The sequence below is a fragment of the Dermacentor silvarum genome, chromosome 4 (assembly GCF_013339745.2).
Source record: "Dermacentor silvarum isolate Dsil-2018 chromosome 4, BIME_Dsil_1.4, whole genome shotgun sequence".
Classification (NCBI taxonomy): domain Eukaryota; kingdom Metazoa; phylum Arthropoda; class Arachnida; order Ixodida; family Ixodidae; genus Dermacentor; species Dermacentor silvarum.
The window spans coordinates 176,044,824-176,070,331 of record NC_051157.2 but is presented as its reverse complement, the minus strand read 5'-3'; the positions used below and the strand labels follow the sequence as shown (position 1 = coordinate 176,070,331).

At 47.1% G+C, this 25,508-nt stretch overlaps 1 protein-coding gene across 3 annotated transcripts in view; it reads right to left on the bottom strand.

The window, feature by feature from the left end:
* Positions 1 to 23,360, bottom strand: part of LOC119449057 (uncharacterized) — a 73,484-nt gene extending 50,124 nt beyond the window's left edge. For all 3 annotated transcript variants that reach the window (XM_049666226.1, XM_049666228.1, XM_049666227.1), the window contains exons 1-2: positions 23,159 to 23,360; positions 5,041 to 5,242 (exon numbers count right to left, since the gene is read on the bottom strand). In XM_049666226.1, coding sequence (XP_049522183.1) covers positions 5,041 to 5,242; positions 23,159 to 23,281 — 325 coding nt within the window. In that variant the 5' untranslated portion in view covers positions 23,282 to 23,360. The remainder of the gene's footprint in view (positions 1 to 5,040; positions 5,243 to 23,158) is intronic.
* Between the last annotated feature and the right edge of the window lie 2,148 nt (positions 23,361 to 25,508).

Here is a 25,508-nt window from a genome sequence, read left to right as displayed (position 1 = left end):
GAAACTACGCCATTGACGACGTGGTAAACTATAAGAGGGAACATGTCATGCTGTATGTGCCGTTTCGCAAGGAATTAGACATTCTGGATGGCAATGCCTTTGAGAAAATGTTTGACGATAACAAAGAAGCCATTATGGAAATCAAACAGAGGTACTCTGCTGGTGTAACCGTTTCGGAGTTGATTTCGGCTTGCGAGGCGGTTGGCCGTTCGGAATCAAATCAGACAGACAAAGTGGAACACCCTGAAGAGAGGCCGTCTGCGGTTCCGACCTTGGTGGACATGAACGATAATTCCGACTTGGTCCCCGAGGAAGTGATGACGAAGACGCAACAGAAGGTGGCTGCAGCCACGTGCCCTGGAGTCCGCCGTAGAGACGACGTTATGCCGTTAAGCGATTTCTACGCGCGCATGAGGCTGCTTATCGAAAGGCAGGCATCGTTGATACGGGAAGTGATACATCGCGTGACTGACCAGACGGCTAAACCGCTGCAGATCTTCTTTACCGGGCCTGCTGGCTGTGGTAAGACCTTCACGTTGCGCCTCATCATGGACGTTTACAACCGGTACTGTCGTAACCGTACCATCTCGTATGGGGATGGCCAGGAAAACAGTGCGATGAATGCGTACGTGGCCTGTGCAACAACTGGTAAAGCTGCCGTTGCGTTGAACGGCATAACCGTACATTTGGCATTCAAGATCGTTATGACCAACAGGAGGGAGGAGCGGGGACTTGCATCAAGTGATTTGAATACGTTTCGGATGCTGTTTCGCGACGTGAAGTGCATCATTGTGGATGAGGTGAGCATGCTGTCGTCGGACCTTCTCAGACAAGTGGACTTACGCTTGAGAGAAATCAGGGCTTCACAGATGACGGAGCAGTTCGAAGGGTTCGACGTAATCTTCTGCGGGGACCTTAGGCAGCTCCCTCCGGTGCGAGCAAGTGAGGTATACAAGAGACCGCGGAGCGGCGGAAGCGTCTACAGTACGTCCGTGCTACCGTGCCACCACCTCTCATACTTCCCTTTAACCGAGGTGGTTAGACAGAGTGATGCAAACTTCTCGGGTCTCCTCACCAAGATAGGCGACCGAAAGGAGTTGAACCGCGACGAGATTCGTGTGCTTACCGATCGTTTCGTCACTCGTGAACAGGCTTCTATACAGTGTCCCATGGCAGTCCGTCTCTTCTTCACTAACAAGGACGTCGACGTCTATAATAGGATGGTCGCTGAGTCTTGTGAATACAAGCATGACAGTGTTGCCATACACATGGTGACTGGCCATCGGAGCAGACAAGAGGAACGTGAGGCACTCGCGAGGATCGAAGACCTCAGTCGTGCGGAGAGTGGCAATCCTGTCATCTGTGGTGACGTTCTGTACGAAACGGCCGTATATGCTGCTGAAGAACATTGATGTGACGGATGGCTTGGTCAACGGCATGGTCGGTACGCTAATGTAGGTTGAGCTTAACGTTGACGATACGCCAAAGAGAGTTTGGCTGCAATGTCCCAGTGGTGTGGGAACGTTAACCAAGGCCAAAGTGACCTACCGTTCTGGCGTGAGGCTGTATACAGAATGGGTCCCGATCGAGCCCATCACCATGTCGTTTGTCATGGAGGGAAAAGCCTTGAGGCATGTATCGGTGCGCAGAACCCAGTTTCCTTCTCGTTCCAGCAAGCGCCATGACGATACACAAGTCGCAGGGTGGTACCTTCGACACTGTGGTACATGACTACGCTAAGGCTCACCCTCAAAAGCTGGTCTACGTTGCCCTTAGCCGTGTCACTACCCTCCAGGGCTTGTATCTGACCATCGTGCAGCAAGACCATACATTCTACCACCACGTTAGCAATCCAGATAACGCTTTGGTATCAGAATATGAGCGCTTAAACAAGCATGGCCTGGACACAGCATATGCTCGCTGTAGAGCCCTGATGACAAACCCCGCCACGGTGTACACAGCCGCCCTGCTCAATGTCCGATCGTTGATTTGCCATATGGCGGACGTTCGTGGTGACCGCCTCTTGACCACTGCTCATGTTCTCCTCTTTACAGAGGTTGGTGTTGCCACGCGATCACAAACTGTCACAATCCCGTAGTTTAGCATGGTTGCTTATGCCAGTCGTGTTGACGCTACCAGAAGCTCGGGAGTCTGCATCTATGTCAGGAATGGGATTGCTGCCAGTGAACTGTCAAACGTAGCGGTGCCTAAGGGTGAAGACTGTGCCGTTCAGCTTGACGAAAGTGGTGTGATAATCGAAGCCGTGTATGTGCCACTGAACAGTTCCGTTAAAGACACTATAGACGTAGTGGCTACGTGTATACCTAGTCGAGCGGCAAGTGAACTGTGTGTGGTGGCTGGTGACTTCAATCGTGCTCCAGACTCTCTTTGTGTTCCTTTGAAGGACAAGTTTAACCTCGACTTAGCCAGTCTTCCAACTGCACAGACGACCCAATGGGGAAGCTCCATTGATCTTGTCTATCAGAGACAGACAGACAACTCCAAATACTGTGTTGGGGCCATAGAGACGGCAGCGTGTTACATCACTGATCACCGAGCCGTCTTTCTGGCAATAGAGAAGCAACGTGACGTTGAGCAAAAATAAATATACATGTGCCACATAATACGTATACCGCGTGTGTGTCATTGGAGCAGCAGTAAGCATGACAATCAAGCTAATCCTTGACAATCTAGACAACCAGGAAAGCTAAGAATAATCAGCTGAACCTTTGCTAACGCTACGTATATCCTGGCATAGCCGAGCTAAGCCACTGCAACTTTTTTTCTTTTCCAGCGTTCTTGAAGGAAGGGCGCATGAAGATAAAGCTTTTAAAAGCAGCAGATCTGGCTCTATCAGCCTCACCCTTGAAGAAACAACCAGTCTCGCTTTAAAACGTCGGGTGAATTGAAATAAATATTTTGGTTTCATTCAGTCATTCATTTATCTAAATAATGTCGCACAAAATGCGGCATCGCTGTGGCTAAGGGCGACACAACGGTCATTTGACTGGCAACTCAGTGTCACCACACATTGACACAACAATAACACTTTCTGGCCAACATTGTTCAACATAAAATTTGTACAAAGGTGGCAGATAAAATGAACATTTAATACACAGCAACTAGTCTACAATCCAAAGTTAGTACCAAAAAAAAAGCAGTAGTATACCTGAAACGTTGTGAACAGAGTTCCCGCAGAATTCCTTACCGTGAGCATGGTGTAGTGCGGATGTAAACGGTTACCTAAACAGCTTCAAGAAGCTGCCTGCCCAATCACGAACTCCCCATACCTAGCCAGCCTATTGCAAAAACTTCACTCTTTTGTATGTTAAACGTTTTGTATGTATGTCAAATCCTCATTTAGACATTGCTGCTTGAAACCGTTTATGGCGCATGGTAGCTCACAGCTGTACTTCGGCCATCAATACCGATTCAAATAAAATGCCCATTTAACGCTAGAAGGATAACAAACCAAAGCAATAATGTTTTTCGTATAGCTATGATGAATCTTTAACGCAGAATAAAGAAGAACGACAAAAGGAAAGCACACCACCAATACGAATTGCAGCCGTCAAGGATTACCAAATACAAATTTAGATAGAGTCCACATGCGAACATGGCGCCTTCTAAAAGTGTTTCTTATCTAGAAGCTGCCTACTCTTATATCTAAATGAAGGTGATGATGCTAATGTAAAAAAAATAAAAGACGGTTTCATTTTGCGTTTGGAGTGAGATACGTATCTGCAACGGAGTCCCAATTCACAAAGGTTTTTGGCCGTATCGGTTGCCGGCCGGTTCGTGTTAATATTTCCAACATCGCGACTATCTAGCTAATGATCTTACGATCTGCTCTTGCGTAGCGACTTTATTGTCACTAAGTCACCAGATTCGAAAGGTTTATTCTATGCAGCCAAGTTTTTCTGCACCTTGTGCACCTATTGTCAGTGCAGTGCACCTAGTCATAGCCTCCTATATTTTTTGAAAAAATATAGGAGGCTATGACCTAGTCCTTCGATTCCCAGAGCTGCAGCGCTGAGCCCTGCATCCCCGTGTTCGATTGCACGGGGTGCAAGGCAAGGTGCCACTGCGGTGCAGTGCAGCCTTGAACTATGCAGTGAGTGGGTGCAGCCTGGCGCACCATAACTGGCACCCCCTGGACCCTTTCGCTTGTGGTGTCGTACACCTATTCTGAATCGAACAAACCTAACATGCGCAATCTCGTGCTAGAAAAAAGAGTGAACAGCCATTGTCTATGAGAGCGACGAGAAAACGGAGACAATTTTCCTTGCCGATAATATTGAAAATGAATTACTGTGGTAGGCCTCTCCTGCCGCTAATGTATTACGCCCCTATGGTCACATGGTGATGATTTGATGTCATCGCCGTTGAAACGGGGCGGGGAAAAACCGTCACATACCTATTTGAGTTACTCAGACAGGCTATCAACGATTTTCGTTCTACCATTCTTGTATACAAATATGTAGTCTTCTCTATCTACCTTGTGCGGTTGCCTATGCCTGTAATGAATCCGGCAGTAGTAGTCTCTTCCCTGATTTTTTTCTACCAATACTCTAAACGTCTCTTGCTTATCTCGTCTGCTGACCGGATAATACTTCCGTCTACTTTTAATCCTAGCGCTTTTGAAAGTTGTACCTTATGTACTGGTCTCGCTGGGTGAATCCCTTCGCATTCCAGTAGGATGTGTTGACTCAGTGGTCTGCGGATTTTGGCTTCAGCATACACATGTCTCGCATAATTGCAAATATCTGCTCCGGTAAGCTTTTGCCCTTAGGCAACCAGCTTGAGCCTTAAATAGCAAGGCACTGTCCTTTGTGTTATCGTAGAGATTTTCCCTTCCCATTTCTTTTTTCACATTCTTGCAAATGTCCACGGTCTATTTTGTTTCCATTCCACAGCACGTTGGCGGTAACAAAAATAATGCTCAGACAGCAGCTAGTAATCTTGCCTGGTGATGTTTGTAGACGCGATAATATAAATAAATGGCAACGGCATATTTTTAATGACTAATGAGCCACATACTTTCTGTGAGTGAAGTCTTCGCCAGCACCAATGTAGCCCCGGTGAAGATACAGCCGTACATAGCAGCTAGGTTGTCCACGCTGTTCTTCAAGTGAGTGCACACACGGTCCCACGGACCAACGCCTTGCTGCTGGAAGCCTGTGGCGTAGCTCTCCATCAATGCCAATAAGTCGCCCCTCGTTGTTCGTACAGAACCCTCCACCTGCGAAAAAAGACCAATTTCAATAAATGCTCATCATACATAAATTTGACCGAAACTCGCTCTCATGTCCCGAAGTCGAGACAACCGTAAAATGCACAATACACTATAAACACGACATATGTAAACTTTGAATTTTGTGAATGAGACAAGGCTCGTTCTTAGGGGACGGCCCTGAAGTCGGCATTAAGGAGGTAGGCATGAAAAAAATTGGAGGAAGCTTGAGTTCCGCCTTTAACAGTGGAACGCGATAGCATTATCGGGCCCCGTTGGAGCCCCGTTATCGGGCCCAGTTGTAAGGTGGCTTTCCCACTGCAACAAAGAACATGGGAAAGCCAGCTTACAAAGATTCAGCTTACACCGCTCCCCTCAAAGTCGGCTTCACGTTTAAACAGAAATGCATTGATAGGAAGACATTTTTCTAGGGGCAATATAAGTCGTGGTGTGTTAAAATGTGACTGCCCTAGCCCCCTTTCTTTAATATTTCAATAATTATTCGCTATTGTCCCGACGCGCGTGCGTGTCCAAAACGAATTAGGCAGGCGAAGTCCCAATTTGAGCGGCCGAGGATGCGAGCGCCATCTGGATATCATTCTCGAAAGTCAAGTACCCGAGGGCGCAGTTGTATAGGTCTGGTAGAAATGCGGGAAAGGGGGTTTGTGTTGAGTTTCCTCGTGCAGAATTATGTTTTCTAGTACATTGAAATTACAATCCGACGCCACCATGTCTGTAGGTTGTGGTTAAGTCGTACTTTACTGTTTTTCTGACGGATTTCACTGTGAGAAATTTAATTTTTGTTCACCAAAAACATGTACCTTGTGAAGCGCCTGCGCGGTTGGGGTGGTTCGGGATGATTTTCTCCGCCACGGACGCCGGTATCGCACGCCGACGCCGGACTTTCTGCGACACGGGGCCCTGAACGCTGTCGCGTTAAAACTGGAGTTACACGTGTGGTGGCGTTAGGCGGTCGTCCGAGACGGCGCCTCTGGAGGTCTCAAGTAGAGCACTGCACGGACCGATTTTTTCCGCCCGGGCCCGGCCCGGGCCCGATTTTACATCGGGCGGCCCGCCCTAGCCCGACCAAAAGTTTTACGGCGAGACCCGGGCCCGGCCCGGACCCGGAAATATTCTACGTTACCCGCCCGGCCCGCCACCTCTTTACATTAGGCCCGAGCCCGGCTCGAAACCAGCCCGAACCCGGCCCGAGACCGAAAAAGACCACCGAGTGGCATTAAAAAATAAAATAAAGAAGAGAATGAAAGGAATTTATTCTTAAAACATAAATGCATGTAATATGCAATTATGAAAACAATCTGAGTGGTCTGAACGGTGATACCAGCGTGCGAAGTAGTGCGAATGACCCTGCCGAGCAGTATCGCCAGCAGTTTCCAACCGCGCGACTTTGGTACCGCCCAATCCACTTCTATCGCCACGCCGCCACAGTATTTTAACACGAAAGTGTTTTATGCCGGGGTCCACCAAGACTTCACTGACGTATTTCCGTCACGGAAATACGTCAGCTTACAATGTACACGAACATAATACAAAGAAAGAAACCAGAAGAAAAAGTTCCACAAACATGCAAAATTTGGAAATCGAACCCACGACCTCTCGGTCCGCGACGATAGATCGCCGAGCGTTTAACCCATTGCGCCACAAACGCATTTGCAGAGAGCTACACAGACGCGCCTTATATATCTAACACTCCTCCGTGTACCCGCGCTCTTGCTCGGGGCGGTGCCGCCGCCTACGAGCAGAAAAGAGAAGTACTGCATTATGACACTAACGCGCACCGACAGTGAACGCTTCGGTGGTCTCAGCACTACGACGCCTCGATGCCAGCATTCGAAGGGACGCTGGCATCAAGAAGCACTACCAACGCCACCTAGGTGGCGTTCACCGTACTCAGCACAGCGGAGCGTGGCCTCCGCAATTAGCTCTGAAAATGTTTCTGAAGTTGATCGCGGAGGCTGCAATTACGACGCGCTGTACGCGCTGATTTGACTCGGTGACGATTCAGTTACGTGCTTTGTCTTGCGCGTTGTATTAGTGTGTCAGTTACGTGCTTCGTCTTTCGCGTTGTGCTAGTGTGTGCAGCGTAGTGCAGCTTCCATATGCACGACGGTTGCTCATGGTCATCGACGTTGGTAGTCGTGATGGAGGAGACGTGCCACCAGGCGTCAGCGTGGGTGCATCAACGCCTAAGGGCGCTTTAGCCACAAAACACCAATAGACATTATATATCAATGTGCAATAAACATTACACTACTTCTGTGAAGACACGTTTCACTTTCGTGTTCTATGCCGATTCCTATATAAGAGGGATCAACCACATTTTTTTCCACGTCGGGCGCCTCACTACAGAGCATGCGCAGCCCCTGCCGCCCCAGCCGCTCGTTCCACTCAACCGCATTGTAGTACTCTAGCCGAAGCGCAGCCACGACAGGCCGTGAGCGCAGTGCATGGATGGAGTAAATGGAGAAAGAAAGCTTCTCGTTCCTCCATGGTGCAGGGTAATGAGCTGCTGCAAGGCGGCCGTTTGAGAACATGCGTGCAATCATGGATGGACGCAGTGCCCCGTTTCAGCCGCGTGACGAATTATCTTATCTTACCAGTCATTGTTTTACCAATTCGCCTTTGAAGAATCAGCAAGTAGCGAACGCGCTTACACCGCGCTGAAAGCATTAATTACATTGATTTAGGTTAGGAATACAATGACATATTTTGGTTTGACGCGACTTTAGTCTCTCTGGACTTTTACATTCTGTTGAAACAGCGCAAAATATGATGGAAGAAGAAAAGGGAAGTGCGCAGGAGTAGCACTGCTAGCTTCCAGCTGCGCCGGGGCAACATTTTTTTCAGAGTCGAGACGCGTGAGGATAACTCGCTGCACGTTACATGCACCAGTAGAAAGTCCGAGCCCGGCCCGGGCCCACGTCGAAATACCCGAGCCCGGCCCGGACCCGGGTCAAAAAGCCCATGCCGTGCCCGAGCCCGGCCCGAGCCCATGAAAAAACTGCCCTACCCCGCGCGATCCGGCCCACGGGCCGGGCTGGGCCCGGGCTTTCGGGTAAGCCCGAGCCCGTGCAGTGCTCTAGTCTCAAGTTCGCGATGGAAGTGCGAAGGAAGAGCCGACGCCTGCTGGAAGAAAGCGTTTATTTCTCCAGCAGCAAAACATCCCCAGTGGATGCACCCGGACAACTGCCCCCTTGTCTCTTCGAGTGCCTGTTGTTAAAGGCACGGTCTAACTACCCTGGGTCAATTTCCACACCCTCCGGTGGAGTAACATAACCACAACAACAAAATGCGTTTGCTGATAATTTTTGACCACGCTTGCTTCCTCCCGTTCCAACGGGAGCACCACAACGTTCTGTCACAATTTCAATTCAGGCGCTGCCGGCAGCCGCCGTTCATCAGACGCCTCTGAAATGAATTATCAGTCCTTGGTCCTCTGCCGAGACACAACTCCATAAGCAGCACCCGACGGGAATTCCTTTCTCCGTTAACCAGATCCCACGGCGGCGATTTGCTTTTTTCAAGCACGACCCGAGCGTGTTTTGCAATGTATCTTAGGAATGGCTCATGGAACGTCACTGATGGACGGATGTATGGGGGCGACATAGTGCTACTAGCGGACAATTCAAGTGATTTACAGAGACTTGCGAATATGGGTGGTAATGCAGTGACAAATTTAGGCCATAGTGTAGCACAGAGAAATCGGGAAATAAGGTTTTAAGGTTTTAATGAAGAGGGGAGTAATTACGTTGTATCCATTCAGCAGGAAGTGATAACTGGAGGCCGGATCTTTAGGCATTAAAAATGCGCGTTTGGGCAGAACAACGTTTTAGGCCTCCAACGTCGTAAATATAGGCACAATAAATTTTTACATAAATGCAAATAATTGCAAACGAAGATGTGCGCGGCCTATATCTACGATAGGAAAACAAGAAATGTTATTGTCTACGATGGCGCAAAGGTGCAAACAGTTGAACATAGCCGTGTAATTGTCCCATAAAACTGCCGGACTAATGACGATTCATTCAATAAGCTTCATTCAATAAGCACACTGCTCATATTCACGTTCAATGGCCACTGTACTCGAGCGTCGCATATAGTGAACAGGCATGGAAAATACTTGAAAGCTGGGAATACTGTTTAAAAAAACCGATACTTTATGTCTGCCTGACGCAATTAAATTAAGATACAACAAAAACAGACAAATAACAAATGCAAGAGAGACTACGATTTATTAAGAAATTAGCATGTTCGTAAATGAGGACTGTTAGGTACAACTCTTCGCAATTTTCTCATATACAATGACATTATCCGAATTGTACAGGGCAGACGTCCCAACACTGCCAAATACACTTCCGCCCATTTGAAGTGCACGTGGTTGAAGAAATATGTTTGGAGAGCACGCGGAACGTAGTCTAAGAATCACTGTAAAGATTGTGAAAACAATAGCAAACTACCACCATCGCCAGATTTTGGGATTCAAAATTGTGCCTCTTGTCACTGAGAATTATCTCCTACGCTTAGAAGCAACGCCCGACGGCGGTGAAGACCTTAAAAAGTAAATTACAAGCAAAACAAATGCCGCGTGCAAATCACATTTTTCTTTCTTGTTTTGCTCTTCACTCTCCTTTCCCCTGACGGCTCTCCGCGGTTTCGCATTCGCCAACCATTCGCGCAATGTCAGCGCGTCGGCGTATGCTGGCCGGCGCGTCTCATTTCAATGCTGCTAGCAGTTGTTTTCCGGGAGTTGGTTCAACTAAAGGACTAGGTTGAACCCCATAGAGTTCCGAACAGTCAATATTGCCCGGTAACATGAATAACGGTCTCTAACTGCACTCGAAAGCGAAACTTCAGGCTAAATAGTGTTCATATATAGGCGCCGATATTCAAAATAGGCACTTATAGGCATTTATAGGCATTTATAGGCACTATAAAAACACTATAAAAGCCCTTCTTAACCTCCAATTCATGCTCATATATCAAAGTGGGTGATAGGAGCGCAAGGAACAAAAAGGCATTTGCCTAAAATCCGGTCTCTAGTGATAACATAGAGGCTTAATTGGGCTAGTCGGTACATATTCTGCAGTGGAACAGCACGAAAAGACGAAAGACAAGAAGAGGAACACACACCAGCGCTGACTGACGACTGAATTCTTTAGTAAGAAAGGAACACAAATATATATCTTGTATATATTGTCGTAGTATATACTTTGTAGGTATATATTTGTGTTCCTTTCTTAATAAAGAATCCAGTCGTCAATGGGCGCTTCTGTGTGTTGCCCTTCTTTCGACTTTTCGCGCTGTTCCCCTGTCCAGCAAGTCATACACATGTCAAGCAATATAAATACATCGGCGTATACATAAACGAAGGAAAGTCTTACTCAACACCAACCAAACTAATCTGAAAATGAAGGGGAAGCGGAATGCAGCAGTAATGAAACAGAACACATTTGGGCAGCAATAAATATGAAGTGTTGCTTTCAATCTGTAAAGGAATAATGGTGCCAGCGCTAACGTTCACCAGAGTCACTCTGCGCTTAAAATCTGATACATTTTCAAGGTTGCAAGATTGGTAGCCTGTTTGGTTTTGGTAGCCTGCAGTAAAACCACAAATGAGGCAGCGCAGGGTGACGTGAATTGGGCCTCTATTGAACCCAGAGAGGGCCAGCGCAAAATTAGTTTTGAAGAAAGATTCACAAACATAGATGAAAACAAATAGGCAGCTGAAGTTCAAAGGTGTCTATACCTCAAAAGCGTGCACAGAGAATGGAGGAAGAGGTCAAGAAAGTTGGCAACCAAGTACAGGGTAAATAGAAGTGTGAATGGACCAGGAGTCATTAGAACGAAAGGGTGAGAAAAAGAGGCAGTGAATTGGATGCAAATACTGGAAACAAAAGGACCATGAATATTTACAAGAATGACAAGAAAGAAATTAGAAGGACAAACTGTACCATAACACGAAGGGCAGTGGCTTGATATCTGAGGCTCGATCCGCTTGCCTAAGGCCAAAAACATACTGGAGCAAACATTCGCAACAGGCATGCGTATGCTGCACTAAAAATCTGCGGCAAAATTCACAAAACCTTTTCTTTCGTAAGTTCACTTTGCCATTGGCCTTCGCGAATGATATGCATGACATCCGCATTGGCTAAATTTTTTTACGAAACATTCTAGCGTAAGTTTGTGTGAATTTGACCCCAGGGCCCGAATTCACAAAAATTTCTTACGCTAGCTTTTCGTTCGCAAGTGCTGCTTGCCATTGGTCAGCTGCCTTCGCTAATGATATGTCCAACACCACCATTGGCTGATACCTTCTTCTACACGCACCTTTAGCGTAAGAACGTTTTTTGTGAATCCGGCCCCTGGGCCGCTATCTTGTACGCATTCGAAAAGCCGACGTTCGGTTTCGCCCCACGCAATTGGCCTAGATTGGCCTAGGACACGATGTCGGCGCGGCCTGGAACCCCCCCCTCCCCCCCCGCCCCAATCGCGTGACACGAAACCTAACGTCGCCTTTTCGAAAGGGTACCAGATAGCGGCACTGGAGCCTTGCATCACATCCTAATTTAATGCGAAGGGATTCACCCAGTGAGATCCGTACGTAGGTACACCTCCCGAAAGCACTAGGATTTAAAGTTAATGGAAGCATTAGCCGGTAGGCAGTCGAGATAAGCAAGAGATCTTTGGAGTACTGCTGGAAAAAATGCAGGGATGAAATTGATACAACCGGATCCGTTACAGGCATAGATAGCGATACAAAGATGATAGAGATGTTTTGGAGAACAAAATCATGAGCCATCCCACTGTGTGAAGGTTGGTGACCAGCGAAGCTGTTTAGCTCGGGACAAAGAATGGGGAGGCCGCGTATCTTCCTCACTCCCGAGGAGCAACGCGCCTATGAAAAGTGATGGTAGGAACAAAGACGCGAATGCATTTGTCGCCGCGAGTGCGCACTACATGCGACGTGCACATTATGACGAGAGAAGTGAAATTAAAAATTGAGAACCCACCTTGTCTTATATACAGGCGCGACGGTGCCACCGCCCCGGAAGAGGGGTAAATAAACTAGGGGCAGTTTCACACTAAGTGGTGCGAAGACTGGGCAAACAGCGAAGCTGGCTGGCCTTCCCTAGCTTTAAGTTTGCTTTCCTTTGCTTAGCTTGGTTTGGCTTGGCTGGTTCTCAGCCAAACTTAGCCGACCGGGATTATCGGGACGATACTTGGGGTCGGCGCGCTGTCTTCTAAAGGCCACTTGATAGTTCGACGTAGCGTTGACGCGCGAGCCCGCTCGGCATGGGGCCGCCACGCCAGCGAAAGCGCAGTGCGATGCGTGGCCGACGTATCCGGCGTTCGTCGGCTTGCCCCGCTGCAGCCGGCGTCGCGATGCCATGTGCTGCATTTCGCGCTGGCCTCGTCGCCCCAGAATGGACCGCATCCCCGTTTCTTCGGGCAAGAAGGGCTGATTAAAGTCCCTATATAGGAAATGTACCGCCATCTACTCTTTCCTGCGCCACCTCCTCTCCTAAAGCGCTTGCTTTTTGTAGCGTTAGCTACACTGGCCTAGCCAAGCCCGTTTCGCGCGGCACATCAAGAGCCGTGCTGCGCATGCGCAAGGATCAGTGATGTCACACGGCTTGCGCACCGGAGCCACCGGAGCCGGCACCTCTCGCGCACTCCGCCGCCGCCGCGCACGACTCACCGCCGCCGGTCTGCGCATTCCAGAGGAGTGACGTCGTAGCCGTGGTAGACGCACTGGCGCCGGCGCGCGCTCGCTGTGCAGTCGCCGTCTGACACTGCGCTGGAGCCGCTGCGCTTCTGACTGGCGTTTGCCAGTGTGGTATAGCCATGAAGAAGGAGAGCGCAAATGCTGCTCAACAGCGCAGAAGAACGGAGAAGCTTGACTCATCGGATCCCGAAGTAGTTGCCTGGCAATTAGCGGTTGAGCGTAGGAGGAATGAACAGAAGAAGGCTAAACGTGCTGCGGAGACACTGGAGCAAAGGGACGAACGTCTAGCAAAGCGGCGTCGCCAGGAGGCTGAGCGACGTGCCCGACCACCCCTGCAGCAACAACAAAACGCTGTCGATGACGTCAAGGCTCGCCGATCGACTGAATATACTGTGAAACTCAGCGAAAGCGCCAGTGCGACTCGGACCTTCCAGATGGACTTCGTAAACAATCCGTTTGGATATGTGTGCGACGTGTGCGAAAGACTATGGCACATGAAAGACTTGACGCCGCTGAGTAGTGCCATGCGTGAAACGTTGAGTTTAGCGGCGGCGCCTCAGTGGGCTGAGAAGCGAACGTGACGTTGAGCAAAAATAAATATACATGTGCCACATATTACGTATACCGCGTGTGTGTCATTGGAGCAGCAGTAAGCATGACAATCAATCTAATCCTTGACAATCTAGACAACCAGGAAAGCTAAGAATAATCAGCTGAACCTTTGCTAACGCTACGTATATCCTGGCATAGCCGAGCTAAGCCACTGCATCTTTTTTTCTTTACTTTTTGCTTGCCTAAGCAAAGTCGACGGTGGCGCACCTATATATATAGAAAGTCCACGTTGAAGCTTTCAGGCCGGGTGCGCGCCGCCGCCGCCGCCGGCGACTGCGGCTGCGCAGAGGACTTTCAACATTGCTCTGAGGCGGAAAAAAAGAAAATATAAAAAAGTGAAAAGCGCGCGCTATCATCGTCCAATCGGAGATAGGGGAGAGAGAGAAGCGGCGTTTATCAAAGGATGGCGGTACTTTTCTTATATAGGGACTTTAGTGCTGATGGATACTGGGGGAGGCACGTGCCGCGAGTACGCAGTTTCGTATCATCCTGATGCGCCTAGTTTCGTATAAAATACGCATGCGTCTTGGCGGCGCACACGTTGCACTATAGAGGGGTCGGTTTTCGCGGCTATCCACCAGCCCATCTTGCTCGACGAGACGCGGATGCGGTCCATTCTGGGTGACGAGGCCGGCGCGAAATGCCGCTTGTCGCATGTCGACGCTGGCTGCAGCCGGGGCACGCTGACGAACGCCGGATACGTTGGCCGCGCCTCGCGCTGTGTGGCCGGGTGGTAACCTCGCCGAGCAATGACGTCACGTTCGTCGCCTAAGAACGCCTCGCACCAGCTGGTGCGAGGCATTGCTAGGCAACGCGTGGTGACGTCATCGCCAGCCGCAGTTCTTTGTTCGGACTACGCGGCCTAACCAAAAGCCTAAACAACTCTGCTGTTAAAATGAATATGGAGAGGTATTAACAACTGCTACAATGAAAAGCAGGTAAAGCATACCGGATTAACTCAACCAGGCCAGGTAACTATTTGTCACCGCCCCGTTTCAAAGGCGACGCCAGTAAATCATCATCTTCTTCATCGTCGATATAAGAACTGGGTCGGAGAAGCAGGTAGAGCGGAAAGTAGCAGCCTGCGCGTATGCTTCACCTGAGCGTTACGCGTCAGTTCTGAACGTTTTGAAAAAGTCGTAGACACTCGCGCGTAATAGGCAGTATACGTCAATGTAGCGTGAAAGAACTTGAAAACCGAGACGAGGGACATATTGGACAGTGCCAATCGGTGAAAAAACAAGGGTCAACCAAGTGTAGACCCTAAACAAGGCAACCTCTAAGTAATTGAGCGTCAAATACCGTACGAAAAACATACAAAGTTAGTGCATAATGAACACAAAAAAGAGACAGAAGGAGAGTCAGAAAACGGAATTATAATCAACATTTATTTATCCAATCAATCAAACAATTATGTACGTCGACTTTGTCTTTCTAAGTGTGGACACACGCTTTCTTTTCTGTGGCTTTATTTATTTATTTATTTATTTATTTATTCAGAAACTATAGTTGGCACTGAATGTTACGCTCTACCACAGCGCCGACAATACCGCGAGTTCTCGGTGAGTTACACGCTTTTATAGATGCTGACAACAATGTGGGGCGTAGGCTTGTACAACCTTCCTACTATACTTCTTATTCAGCTTTATTACAACGACGGCTACGCTCTCATTTCTGCAGTACAAATTATCAATGTTGCGCGCTATGTCCTTATGCACTAGAAATTCTAATCAGAATTCTCTCCTATCTTGAAGACATCTGTAGCAGAGGACGTGGCCGTTAGTCAGCACTGCATAAGCCTCACCAGGGCCGCTATGTTGTAGTGATGCCTTGAAAGTAACAATGCCTTTTCGCGCTTATCGCACTTTGTCAGTGGTCAGAGCGACGGTCCGCTCACGATATCAACGTTGATAACGCGAGCGGACCGTCGCTCTGACCACTGACAAAGCGCGATAAGCGCGAAAAGGCATTATTACTTTAAAGTCATCGCTACAAAATAAAGTCATCTACCACAAAAATAAAAGATCTTCTCAGCTATGGATAAAATGACTACCGGGATTATTAACTAGGCTTATTGAATTCTATTGATGACATTTTCTATTAGGGACAGTTTTCTCAAAGTATCGCCTTGATGACAGGCAGTTTTTCTTTGGGCTTGTAGTTTATTGATGGGCTATTTCCAAAATACGCAGTACATGTTTTTTTTTTTAATTCTGGTTCGTTGCATAGCTGCCAGGCAGCGCTACATAAACTACAAAGTATTAAGGGATATGGCAATTGGTTTCAAAGGAACGAATGGTCGCGTAAGTGGCAAATGTCGCTTTCTAAATAAATGAAATAAAAAAGTACAATTTTTGGAACTTTAAACAAATAATTAGCATTGAAACGTTCTTTCTAACAAGGGATCGCAGTACCATGATTTTATCCGGTATAATGAAAAATTAGTAGCGAGCTATACGAAGTAGGGATAGTAGCTTTATCGGCGGTATAAACTTGGACACATTCGCTTACTAACTATTGCTGCTATCAGTCTGGTGTCAGCGCGCACAAGCAAACATGAATAGATCACATTCGATGACCGCACACAACCGCTGTCAAAACGCTGGCGTCAGCAAGCGCGCCAGAAGCAGCGAGCGAAGGTTCATGTGGTCTATCGCTTCAACGGAAATTGAGGGGCGAAAGCACAGTGCATACAAAGATAAGAGACGTGTTGCAGATTCCTTTCAAGATATGGTGCACGCGACCGCGCGTCGCCGCGAAAAGTACAAGTACGCTGTTATGCCACGTACACACTAGCGGCAAAACGCGCGCGGCGCGCCGCCGGCGGCAAGACGCGCGCCGCGAAAGCAGCCGCGAAACAGGTTTTTCTTGCCGCGGCAGGGATCGCTCCTGGACCGATTTTTTTGCGGTTTGCCGTGTGCCGCGGATGAAGGAGACCAATGAGAGCGGCCCGCTTCCGTGACGTGCGCGCGGGAAATGATGCCATGCGGACCCGCCCGACCGCTTGTTTCTCGTTTCGCACTATCATCTGCACGCGTCAGCTCCCAGTACACCGCGGCTCCCGGATAGTACGAGAAGGGGAGAGGAGTCTAGTCTGTCACGTGATTGCCGCAGCGGCGCGCCGCCGGTTCGTGTGGCCGCCCTGCCGCTGCTGCGGTTTGCCGCCGGCGGCGCGCCGCGCGCGTTTTGCCGCTAGTGTGTGCGTGGCATTAATTGCTCGCAGAGCAAAAGCCGCACTCTCTCCCACCCGCGCTGCCTTCCTCGCTTTCCTCCTTTCGCGTGGGTGATTGAGTCGTAAGTTCCCCTTGCGCCCGGTCGCATAATACGCATTTGGTGCCGCAGCTAAACGTCGCCTCCCCTCCCTCCCTCCCGTCCTCCCACGGCCTTTTGTGCGACGGAAGATGTCGCGTTTGTTCTCCGCAGCTCGTTCGCTCCCCGTGAAAGCGCGCGTCCCTCGCGCGCTTTCCTTCGCACATACAGCATACGGCCATTGAGAGTTTTTTTTTTCTACATGCGGACACGACCATCGAAACCTGAGCCCTTACTAGCTTCGCTGTAAAAAAACAATTTAGTATAATATTTGAAAGGTTATTGAAATTGTGTGATAACGCAGAAGATGTAGTGTGGAGTGGACAACTTCTGTCCTTTCTCTTCTTAGTGACGTACGTAACTTTCTCTCTCAATGACGCAGTATTGCATGTTGTGGAATCCGTACTACATACATGGGCTGAGTTTAGCACTTTCTTTGGCCGTAACAAGATTCGTAACGTGACGTAACGAGTTTCGACCATGATCGCTACGCACATCGAAGATGTGCAACTCCGGAAGCAGACGACCTGTGCAAGTCGGTAGTTCGCGCGCAGGCCGGATGACCACGCGCCTGAAGCCACATCTCCCATAGACACCACTCAGAGCACGCGGTGGTCCTCAGCCATACCCAGTGAGCTCAACGGCCGGGCTCATCGGTGCACCCCGAGGCGGCCGCGGTATTGCGCTCCACAGTAGAGGCAGCTACATGCTACTAGCGAGTCCGCACTAGCGCTTATGCGCTCCGGTATGGCCGTGCTACGTGGTGCGTACTGGCATTGGCCTGCACCAGCTTGACCGACGCGTGGTAGCCGCATCTAAATTGCTCATTTCGAAGCGCTGTCACTAAGTCAATACGAAGCGATGTCTGCCAAGGCATCTAACCAGGAACGGCCAGTATTGAGCACGGGCTAGAAAGCGTTCGTGTTGTCCGGCATTAAGTTTTACGTGGTTATAGGATATTTGAGCGTTCAAAACAAATATAGGTTAGCGATATCCGGCGGCTACGACACCGATAAGCAGTGTGACCAAAGTTTCATTCTTACGTTGGCGGCCGAGCTTGGGCAGACGGATGTCGGCTCCTTCCGGCGGAAGTACGTAATCCTTATCAGAATTTTAAACGCAGCTTTCGGCTTACTTTATCACATATTCTGCGTCAATAAATATACACAGTAAAAGCAGGAAAAAGCGTACTCATGCTAACACCTTTTTTGATTGATGGCAGCTATAGTAAATAGCACCCATCTAAGAAAATCTTGCATATGACGACACATGCTATCCATAGACGTCTTCGAAACGGGGGAGTGAAAACCTCGTTTGAAAGGAGACAAGGTGAAAGCTGGCGCGCGAACCGTCGCGCGACGCGTTGGAGAGCATTGGAACTTTCCGATTATTGTGACCGATTCTATCTGTTTAGGTTGCCACCGAACATTATGCAATCACTTTACATGCGCGATGCTAGTAGTGTTGTATATTCTAGAAAGCACGCAAGCACTGGTGATTACGAAGTCATCGACGAGTCATTCATATATAGGCAAAGCGTTCGACCCGGAGATCAGACTTGGACGATCGACACATGGGCTTCTGTCTTAAGGGCACAGGTTCGCCCAATAAAGAGTTAGTGACTCGCCGTCAAGGTCCTTATTTTCTCTGTCACGACAACCTGACAATAAGTATATATTTACATACATATACAGGGCGCCGCACTATCAAGCATCAAGATTTAAAAATATGCAGATGCCACGCAGCTCGACAGAACCAATGTTGTTTGCCGTCGCTTGGACAAAGTCAGATAACTTTTCTTTGCACTCTGCCTACTTAAATAATTAGCCTTATTATTCGATCAACTTTTGAAATATTTTAATTAGATGAATAGGGTCAGTGAGAAAATTGTAGAGCGACATGAAAAATTCCCGATACCGTTTCCTGTTCGCTGTACATGCTATAAAAAAAGTGTTTTTCCGAGCGTGAACGCACGCGAAAACTCGCAAAATTGCCGCGCGCCTGACCGCTCGAGGCAGTTTGCGTTGTATTTCCATTTTTCTTGCAGTTTGTAGCTTTTCGCAAGTAGCGCCGCTGGTTATGACTAGAGACCGGATTTAAGGCAAATGCCTTTTTTGTACCTTGCGCTCCTGTCACCCTCCTTTGATATATAAGCATGAATTAGAGGTTAAGAAGGGCTTTTAAAGTGTTTTTATAATCATCATCATCATCTGCTATTTTGGTGTTTGTGCCTAAATGCCTTTAAATGCCTATTTTTAATATCGGCGCCTATATGAACACTATTTAGCCTCAAGTTTCACTTTCGAGTGCAGTTATAGACCGTTATTCATGTTACCGGGCAACATTGACTGTTCGGGACTCTATTGGGTTCAACCTAGTCCTTTAGTCCAACCAAATCCCGGAAAACAACTGCTAGGAGCATTGACATGGGACGCGCCGGCCAGCATACGCCGCCACGCTGACATTGCGCGAGCGGTTGGCGAATGCGAAACCGCGGTGAGCCGTCAGGGGAAAGGAGAGTGAAGAGCAAAACAAGAAAGAAAAATGTGATGTGCACGCGGCTTTTGTTCATTTTGTAATTTACTTTTTAAGGTGTTCACCGCCGTCGGGCGTTCCTTCTCAGTGTACGAAATGAATCTAAGTGACAAGAGGCACAATTTTGAATCCAGAAATCTGGAGATGGTGGTACTTTGCTATTGTTTCCATAGTCTTCACAGTGATTCTTAGACTGCGTTCCGCGTGCTCTCCAAACAGATTTCTTCAAACATGTGCACTTCAAACGGGCGGAAGTGTATTTGGCAGTGTTGGGACGTCTTGCCTGTACAATTCGGATAATGTCATTGTATATGAGAAAATTTCCAAGAGTTGTATACGTATACCTAACAGTCCTCATGTACGAACATGCTAATTTCTTAACAAATCGTACTCTCTCTTGCATTTGTTATTTGTTTTTCTTGTGTGTTAATTAAATTGCGTCATGCAGCAGACATAAAGTATCGCTTTTATAATCAGTATTCCCAGCTTTCAAGTATTCTTTTTTATGCCTGTTTCACTATATGTGACGCTCGAATACAGTGGCCATTGAACATGAGTATCAGCATTGTGCTTATTGAATTAAGCCAATTGATCGTCATTAGTGCCGCAGTATTGTGGGACAATTGCACGGCTATGTTGAACTGTTGGCGCCTTTGTGCCATCATAGACAATAACATTTCTTGTTTTCCTATCGTAGATATAGGCCGCGCACGCCTTTGTTTGAAATTATTTGCATGTATGGGAAAATTTACTGTGCCTATATTTACGACGTTAAAGGCCTAAAACGTTGGTTTGCCTACCTACTTTTGGCGCCTAAAACGCGCTTTTTTAATGCCTAAAGACCCGGCCTCTAGAACTTATGACGCTTGCGAAGTGTCTTTTACCAACTCTCGTTCAATCGGTCGTGCAACCTCCTCCGGCGTCCACACACACCGTAGTGCATATAACACGATCCAACCCTTTTCCATCAGGCAAAAAGTAAAAGGCCTTGTCGGGAAACAATTGGGCACTTAAGGAGGTAGTTTTCAGAGAAAAGTTCAACCACATGCTTGTCTATTTTTGCAGTTCGAAATGTTGGTAATTAAAATATTTTCCCCTTAAATCATTTAAAATTTTTTACTGCAATTGCGCTTTGTTAGTAACATCAACTTCGGTACTTTATTTCAAATAACTGCGAGATTGCATAACGGAGATGTTATGCTTCCTTTGAGTTCAAGGGGGTTGAAAACTGTTTTCTTCATGCGTGTTTTCTGCATTATCTTTAATTTTGTGCCACTACTTGGCGAAGTTGTCATGATTGCTCAGTGTATGAATGTCGTGGCACTGTTCACCCAAGAATAAAACTCCCCGTTCAGCCATGACAGGATACCATAGAATCAGTCACACAAAAAATCAGTTATAAACTGGCATTTTGTAATGCAGTGCAACGCGACGGTTCATTGAAATGAAATTAAATGCTTTTATGGGCAAACATGAGTGGTACAGCAATATTGTGATGACGCATATGGATCCTAAGCGAATTATGGTAGTAATGAATCAATTATATAAAATATTCTAAAACAGATGAAACTGAAAGGTGAACGAAAAGGCATACACATCCCAAAACATTTTTTATAAAAAGTGTATACGTGGATAAAGAATACAGAATATGTAATTAATAATACCAAATATATGTACTATTTATTCGAGGCACAGGATAGGTTACATGCGGTATACATTGACGTCTAATGTTAATAACACAAGGAATTTCGTGGTATTATATATTTTTTGAAGTGGCTGTAAAATTCCCCGTATGCTTAATCCGCAGGGGTATTCATTCCAGATTTTGGGGCCATGAAAAGACATCACACGACGGCCGTACGCATTATTGGCTTTTGACAAATTTAACCGCATGCACTTCGCCTGCCTTGTATTACGATGGGGCCTCTCTAGGTGCGATGACGGAAAAGTAATGTTAGTACATGGTATGCTGGGAATTAGGACTGCAGTTGTATCATTACCAGGCTGGAAGAATGGAATAATGTTGAAATCCTTAAGGAGTGGAGCAGATGGAGCATTTGTATGTGAAAATGTCACAATTCTTATCGCTTTATTCTGCAGAGTGCTTACATCTGCGCAATGCGACGGGTAAGTGTGACCCCATGATTCTATACAATAGGTCAAATGGCAGTAAAAATTCTAAATTATATTTAGTCGCAGTATTTCCTTACCAAAATGTCATCGAGCCTTAATTAATGCCAAACAACTAGCGGTCAACTTTTACATATGTGGTTTATATGGGATATCCAGTGAAAAGCCGAGTCAAGTAGCACTCCTAACTATTTATATGCATCGACACGTTATACCGTATGGCTGCTCCACTGAGGTGGAGAATGCTGTTATTTGGGACAAGTGTACGATTTGAAGCGAAGACAATAATTTTTTTTGTATGTGTGGCTAATTTATTGCTGGCAAATAACTTCATTGTGTTTTTAAGGTGCCCGTTCGCGAGAACTTCTGCTACGTCTATTGAGCGGTGTGTTATCAGAAGGGCAATGTCATCCGCGTAGAGTACAGCCTTTGAATTCCCAAGATACTAAGGATAATCATTCACAAACAAGGAAATGAAATGAGGTATGAAGGTCCTAGTACGGAACCTAGAGGGACTCCGGCTGTCACAATTTAATGTTAGATTGTGTTTCTGCCATTCGTGGGCACTGTCTACGATTACTCAGATAACTAGTAAAAAACATAATTGTCAGCCCACGGAATCCATGCCACGACAGTTTACGCAAGAGGATATCATGGCTATCAGAATCCCGTGCATTTTTAATGTGAATAAATGTGCGCAAACTAATTTCGTTAATGCCTAATGCATGGTTAGTGATTTTTTAGACTGAAACAACAGCTGCAGATGTGAAAACGTCGCTCCAAAAACCATGTTGGTGTTTAGTTAAGGTAATTTATTTTGCGAGAAATTCAGCGATTCTTTTAGCTATAAGTTTCTCGAAAAGCGTGTTTATGCAACAGAGTACCGTAACTGGACGATAATCAAATAGATCATTTTGGTCACCAGCTCTATATATTGGTATACTCTTCCAAGCTTTAATAGGTCTGGGTAAATCCCTGTGGAGAAGGGCTCATTAAATATGTTCGCCAGTGGGTGACAAAAAAAATCCATGTTGTCTTTTATTAGCTTAACCGTTATTTCATCGTGCCCCACCGCCTCGTTCGTTGCCATCTCTTTGACAGTCATTATTACTTCAGTTGAAGTAATTCCTCTAAACGCGGGTGTGTTACCATGAATTGGTGGCAGAACAGACCAATCAGCATTAATTGCCGGCAAGATGTTGGACTGTGCTAATAAAGAAATCATTAAAGTTATTCGCAATTTCGGCTGCGCTGAAGTTGAACATACACAGATCAGGTAGAATAACACGCTTTTAGGATAGTTCAATAATGGAATGAATTATACACCAGAGTTCCCTCGACTTGCCCCTTGCTTGGATTATTATGTTGCTATAACACTATTTCTTTTGAGCTTAAGCGAAAGCGACAGCCAGTGCTCTGAGTATAATTATATTTTAAGATAGCATTCTTTATCCATGGGTATATAGGGGTTGATATGTTAGCGTTTCTGCGCGAGGTTTTAAGCTTATAGGAAATTTGTAGCGCAAAATTATTAGGTAACAATCAACATGCCTAGAACTTACGTTGACACTGTATATGATCAAGCCACTCACCAATGCCACTCGTTCCGGAGCTTTGGACAAAGCATCCTTGATGACTTTGTAGGCTGAACACACAGGAATATCGACGCTCGGAAACGGTGAGTACACAATTCCGTTTTCTATGCGCGCCTTCATGTTTCGTCTAGGCTGCACTGATTCTGCTACACTTCGCCGACTACAGCTCGCCACAGCCGCTTCCGACGGAGAAGCCTAGCACACTGGCGAGGAGGAATATAAACAGTCGTTATTTGGGTTCGCGACGCCCTACCGGCGGAACGAAGCTTCAAGCTCAGATTTCTCGTCTCGCCTGTGCGGACCGCAGTGATAACACACGCCACAAAAGTGAACCCCTTATCGCGCTTTTGGCATTGATTGCATCCCCTAGTTCTATCTTATCAGGGTCGAATGCAATGGCACGTCGTTTGACCGACAAACGCGTAAATTTGCCTGCATTTGTCGATTCAAGCAGAGATGATTTGGGGATGTAAAGATAAGAATTGCATTACCTGTTTCTCTTCAATGTAGCGCATTTGTTTAATACAGACATAAAATGCGGAAAACTGGAACGCATACACTATCAGGGTACAAAGCCGCAACTCCTACCAGGTGGGCTCGTGTTACTGTACGCATATTACGTGCATCACACACACACACAACACACACTCGCACACACCACACACGCACACGCACACATACACACACACAGCACAACAATGGCGCCGACTACGGGGGGGGGGGGGGGCACTCCGGGGCCTGAGCCCCTTTCGGAGTTTTTCCGGGAGGCAGAGCCCCCTCCCCCCGGCGATCCGTAGCCTAGCCCGCCCCCCTCCCCCCCCCCTTCCCCTCGGCCATAAAGTGCCAGTGCCGGAGTTCTCTGACCCACATAATTTGGGGATTATTTTGCGTTGCCTCTGCCTTTTCACTTCTTTTGTGGCTAACAGCTTACGGCATCATTGTTGGCGCGGACGTGCACAGCTTTTCATTCATACTTTCGGTGTATTTCTGCAAATCTTGAGCACCGTATATATGGCCTCTGCATGCAAGGGGCGATGTTTCCATCCTTAATGTGTGAAAGTCGTAAATAATTAGAAGAGCCTTTTTTTCGGCGGCTACTTTATCCGTGTTTCCTCACTTCAACATTTTTAGGGGCGAAGCTCCTGAGGGTCGAGCCTTGTCCCCCGTCGCGCCGTCGCGCCGTTGTAGCCACGCTTGTACTCGCCGCTCCCGCTAGAGGCGCAGCTGTGCTCTCTTTCTCTTTCCCTCTCGTTCCCGACGCGCTATCTCTTTCTCGTCCGTACCTAGGGGCGTTGCGGAGCACAAGGTCGCTCGTTCCCGGCGCGCTCTCTTTCTCCCTCGTTCCCGACACGCTATTTCTCTCTCTCTCGTTCCCGACGCGCGCTCTCTTTCTCTCTCGTCCGCAGCTCTGGTTTATCCGAATGATTCCCCTGTGCTTCGCCCACTCATCATCATTCACGTCGTGGATATGCGGTAATTTTTTTAAAGATTCCCGCTGATAACACCATGCACAGACACAATATATTTAAATATATACACAGAACAAAGTTTATTATCTTTTTTAACGAGAAGGAGGTAGCCAACTAAATGGATGGCCTATGCCTAGAGAATGAACATGTTGATGTATGTTCACCTCACTTCAAATTACTTCGCGCGTTTTTTTGACCCTGAAAAAATTCTGCAGACTTCAGTCACGCCTTCGTCAGTCTTCTATCAACGGCGTGTGAAAAGCACGTGAGTGATATGTCTATCAATATTGATTCTTTCCAGTCGGCAATGCAAACGACTGGCGACAAAAGAAAAAAAGAGCTCTTCTAATTATTTACAACTGTCACGCATAAGGATGGAAACATCGCCTCTTGCATGCAGAGGCCATAAATGCGGGGTGTTTCAGCAAACACTTTCAAAAAATTTTAAAGGTTGCCTGTGGCAGATAGTACACTCTTAGCACGGTAACGTTTACTAAAAGGGTATATTCTCACAAATTTGTGCACCTATAAAAAAAAGTTACATAGTAACCTTTATTTAAGTAACCTTTAATGAAGGGCATACTCTCACAAACTTGTAACCTATAAAATAAAAGGCTACGTGTACCTATACTAAAGGTTACTATATAGTAACATTTAGTATGAGTACTAGTAGCCTTTTTGTATGTAACCTTTCGTATAGGCATAGAGTCTTGTAAGGTTTCACACGTGCGTCCTTCTGCGCATGTACATGAATTTAGGACATTGATTCATCGGCCAACCACCAAACTTCACCGCAATGCACTAACATAACTCACTGAACAGAACTTCATAACAATTCTACTTCAAATGATCGGCCGAATTTCTACAACTTTCGGTCA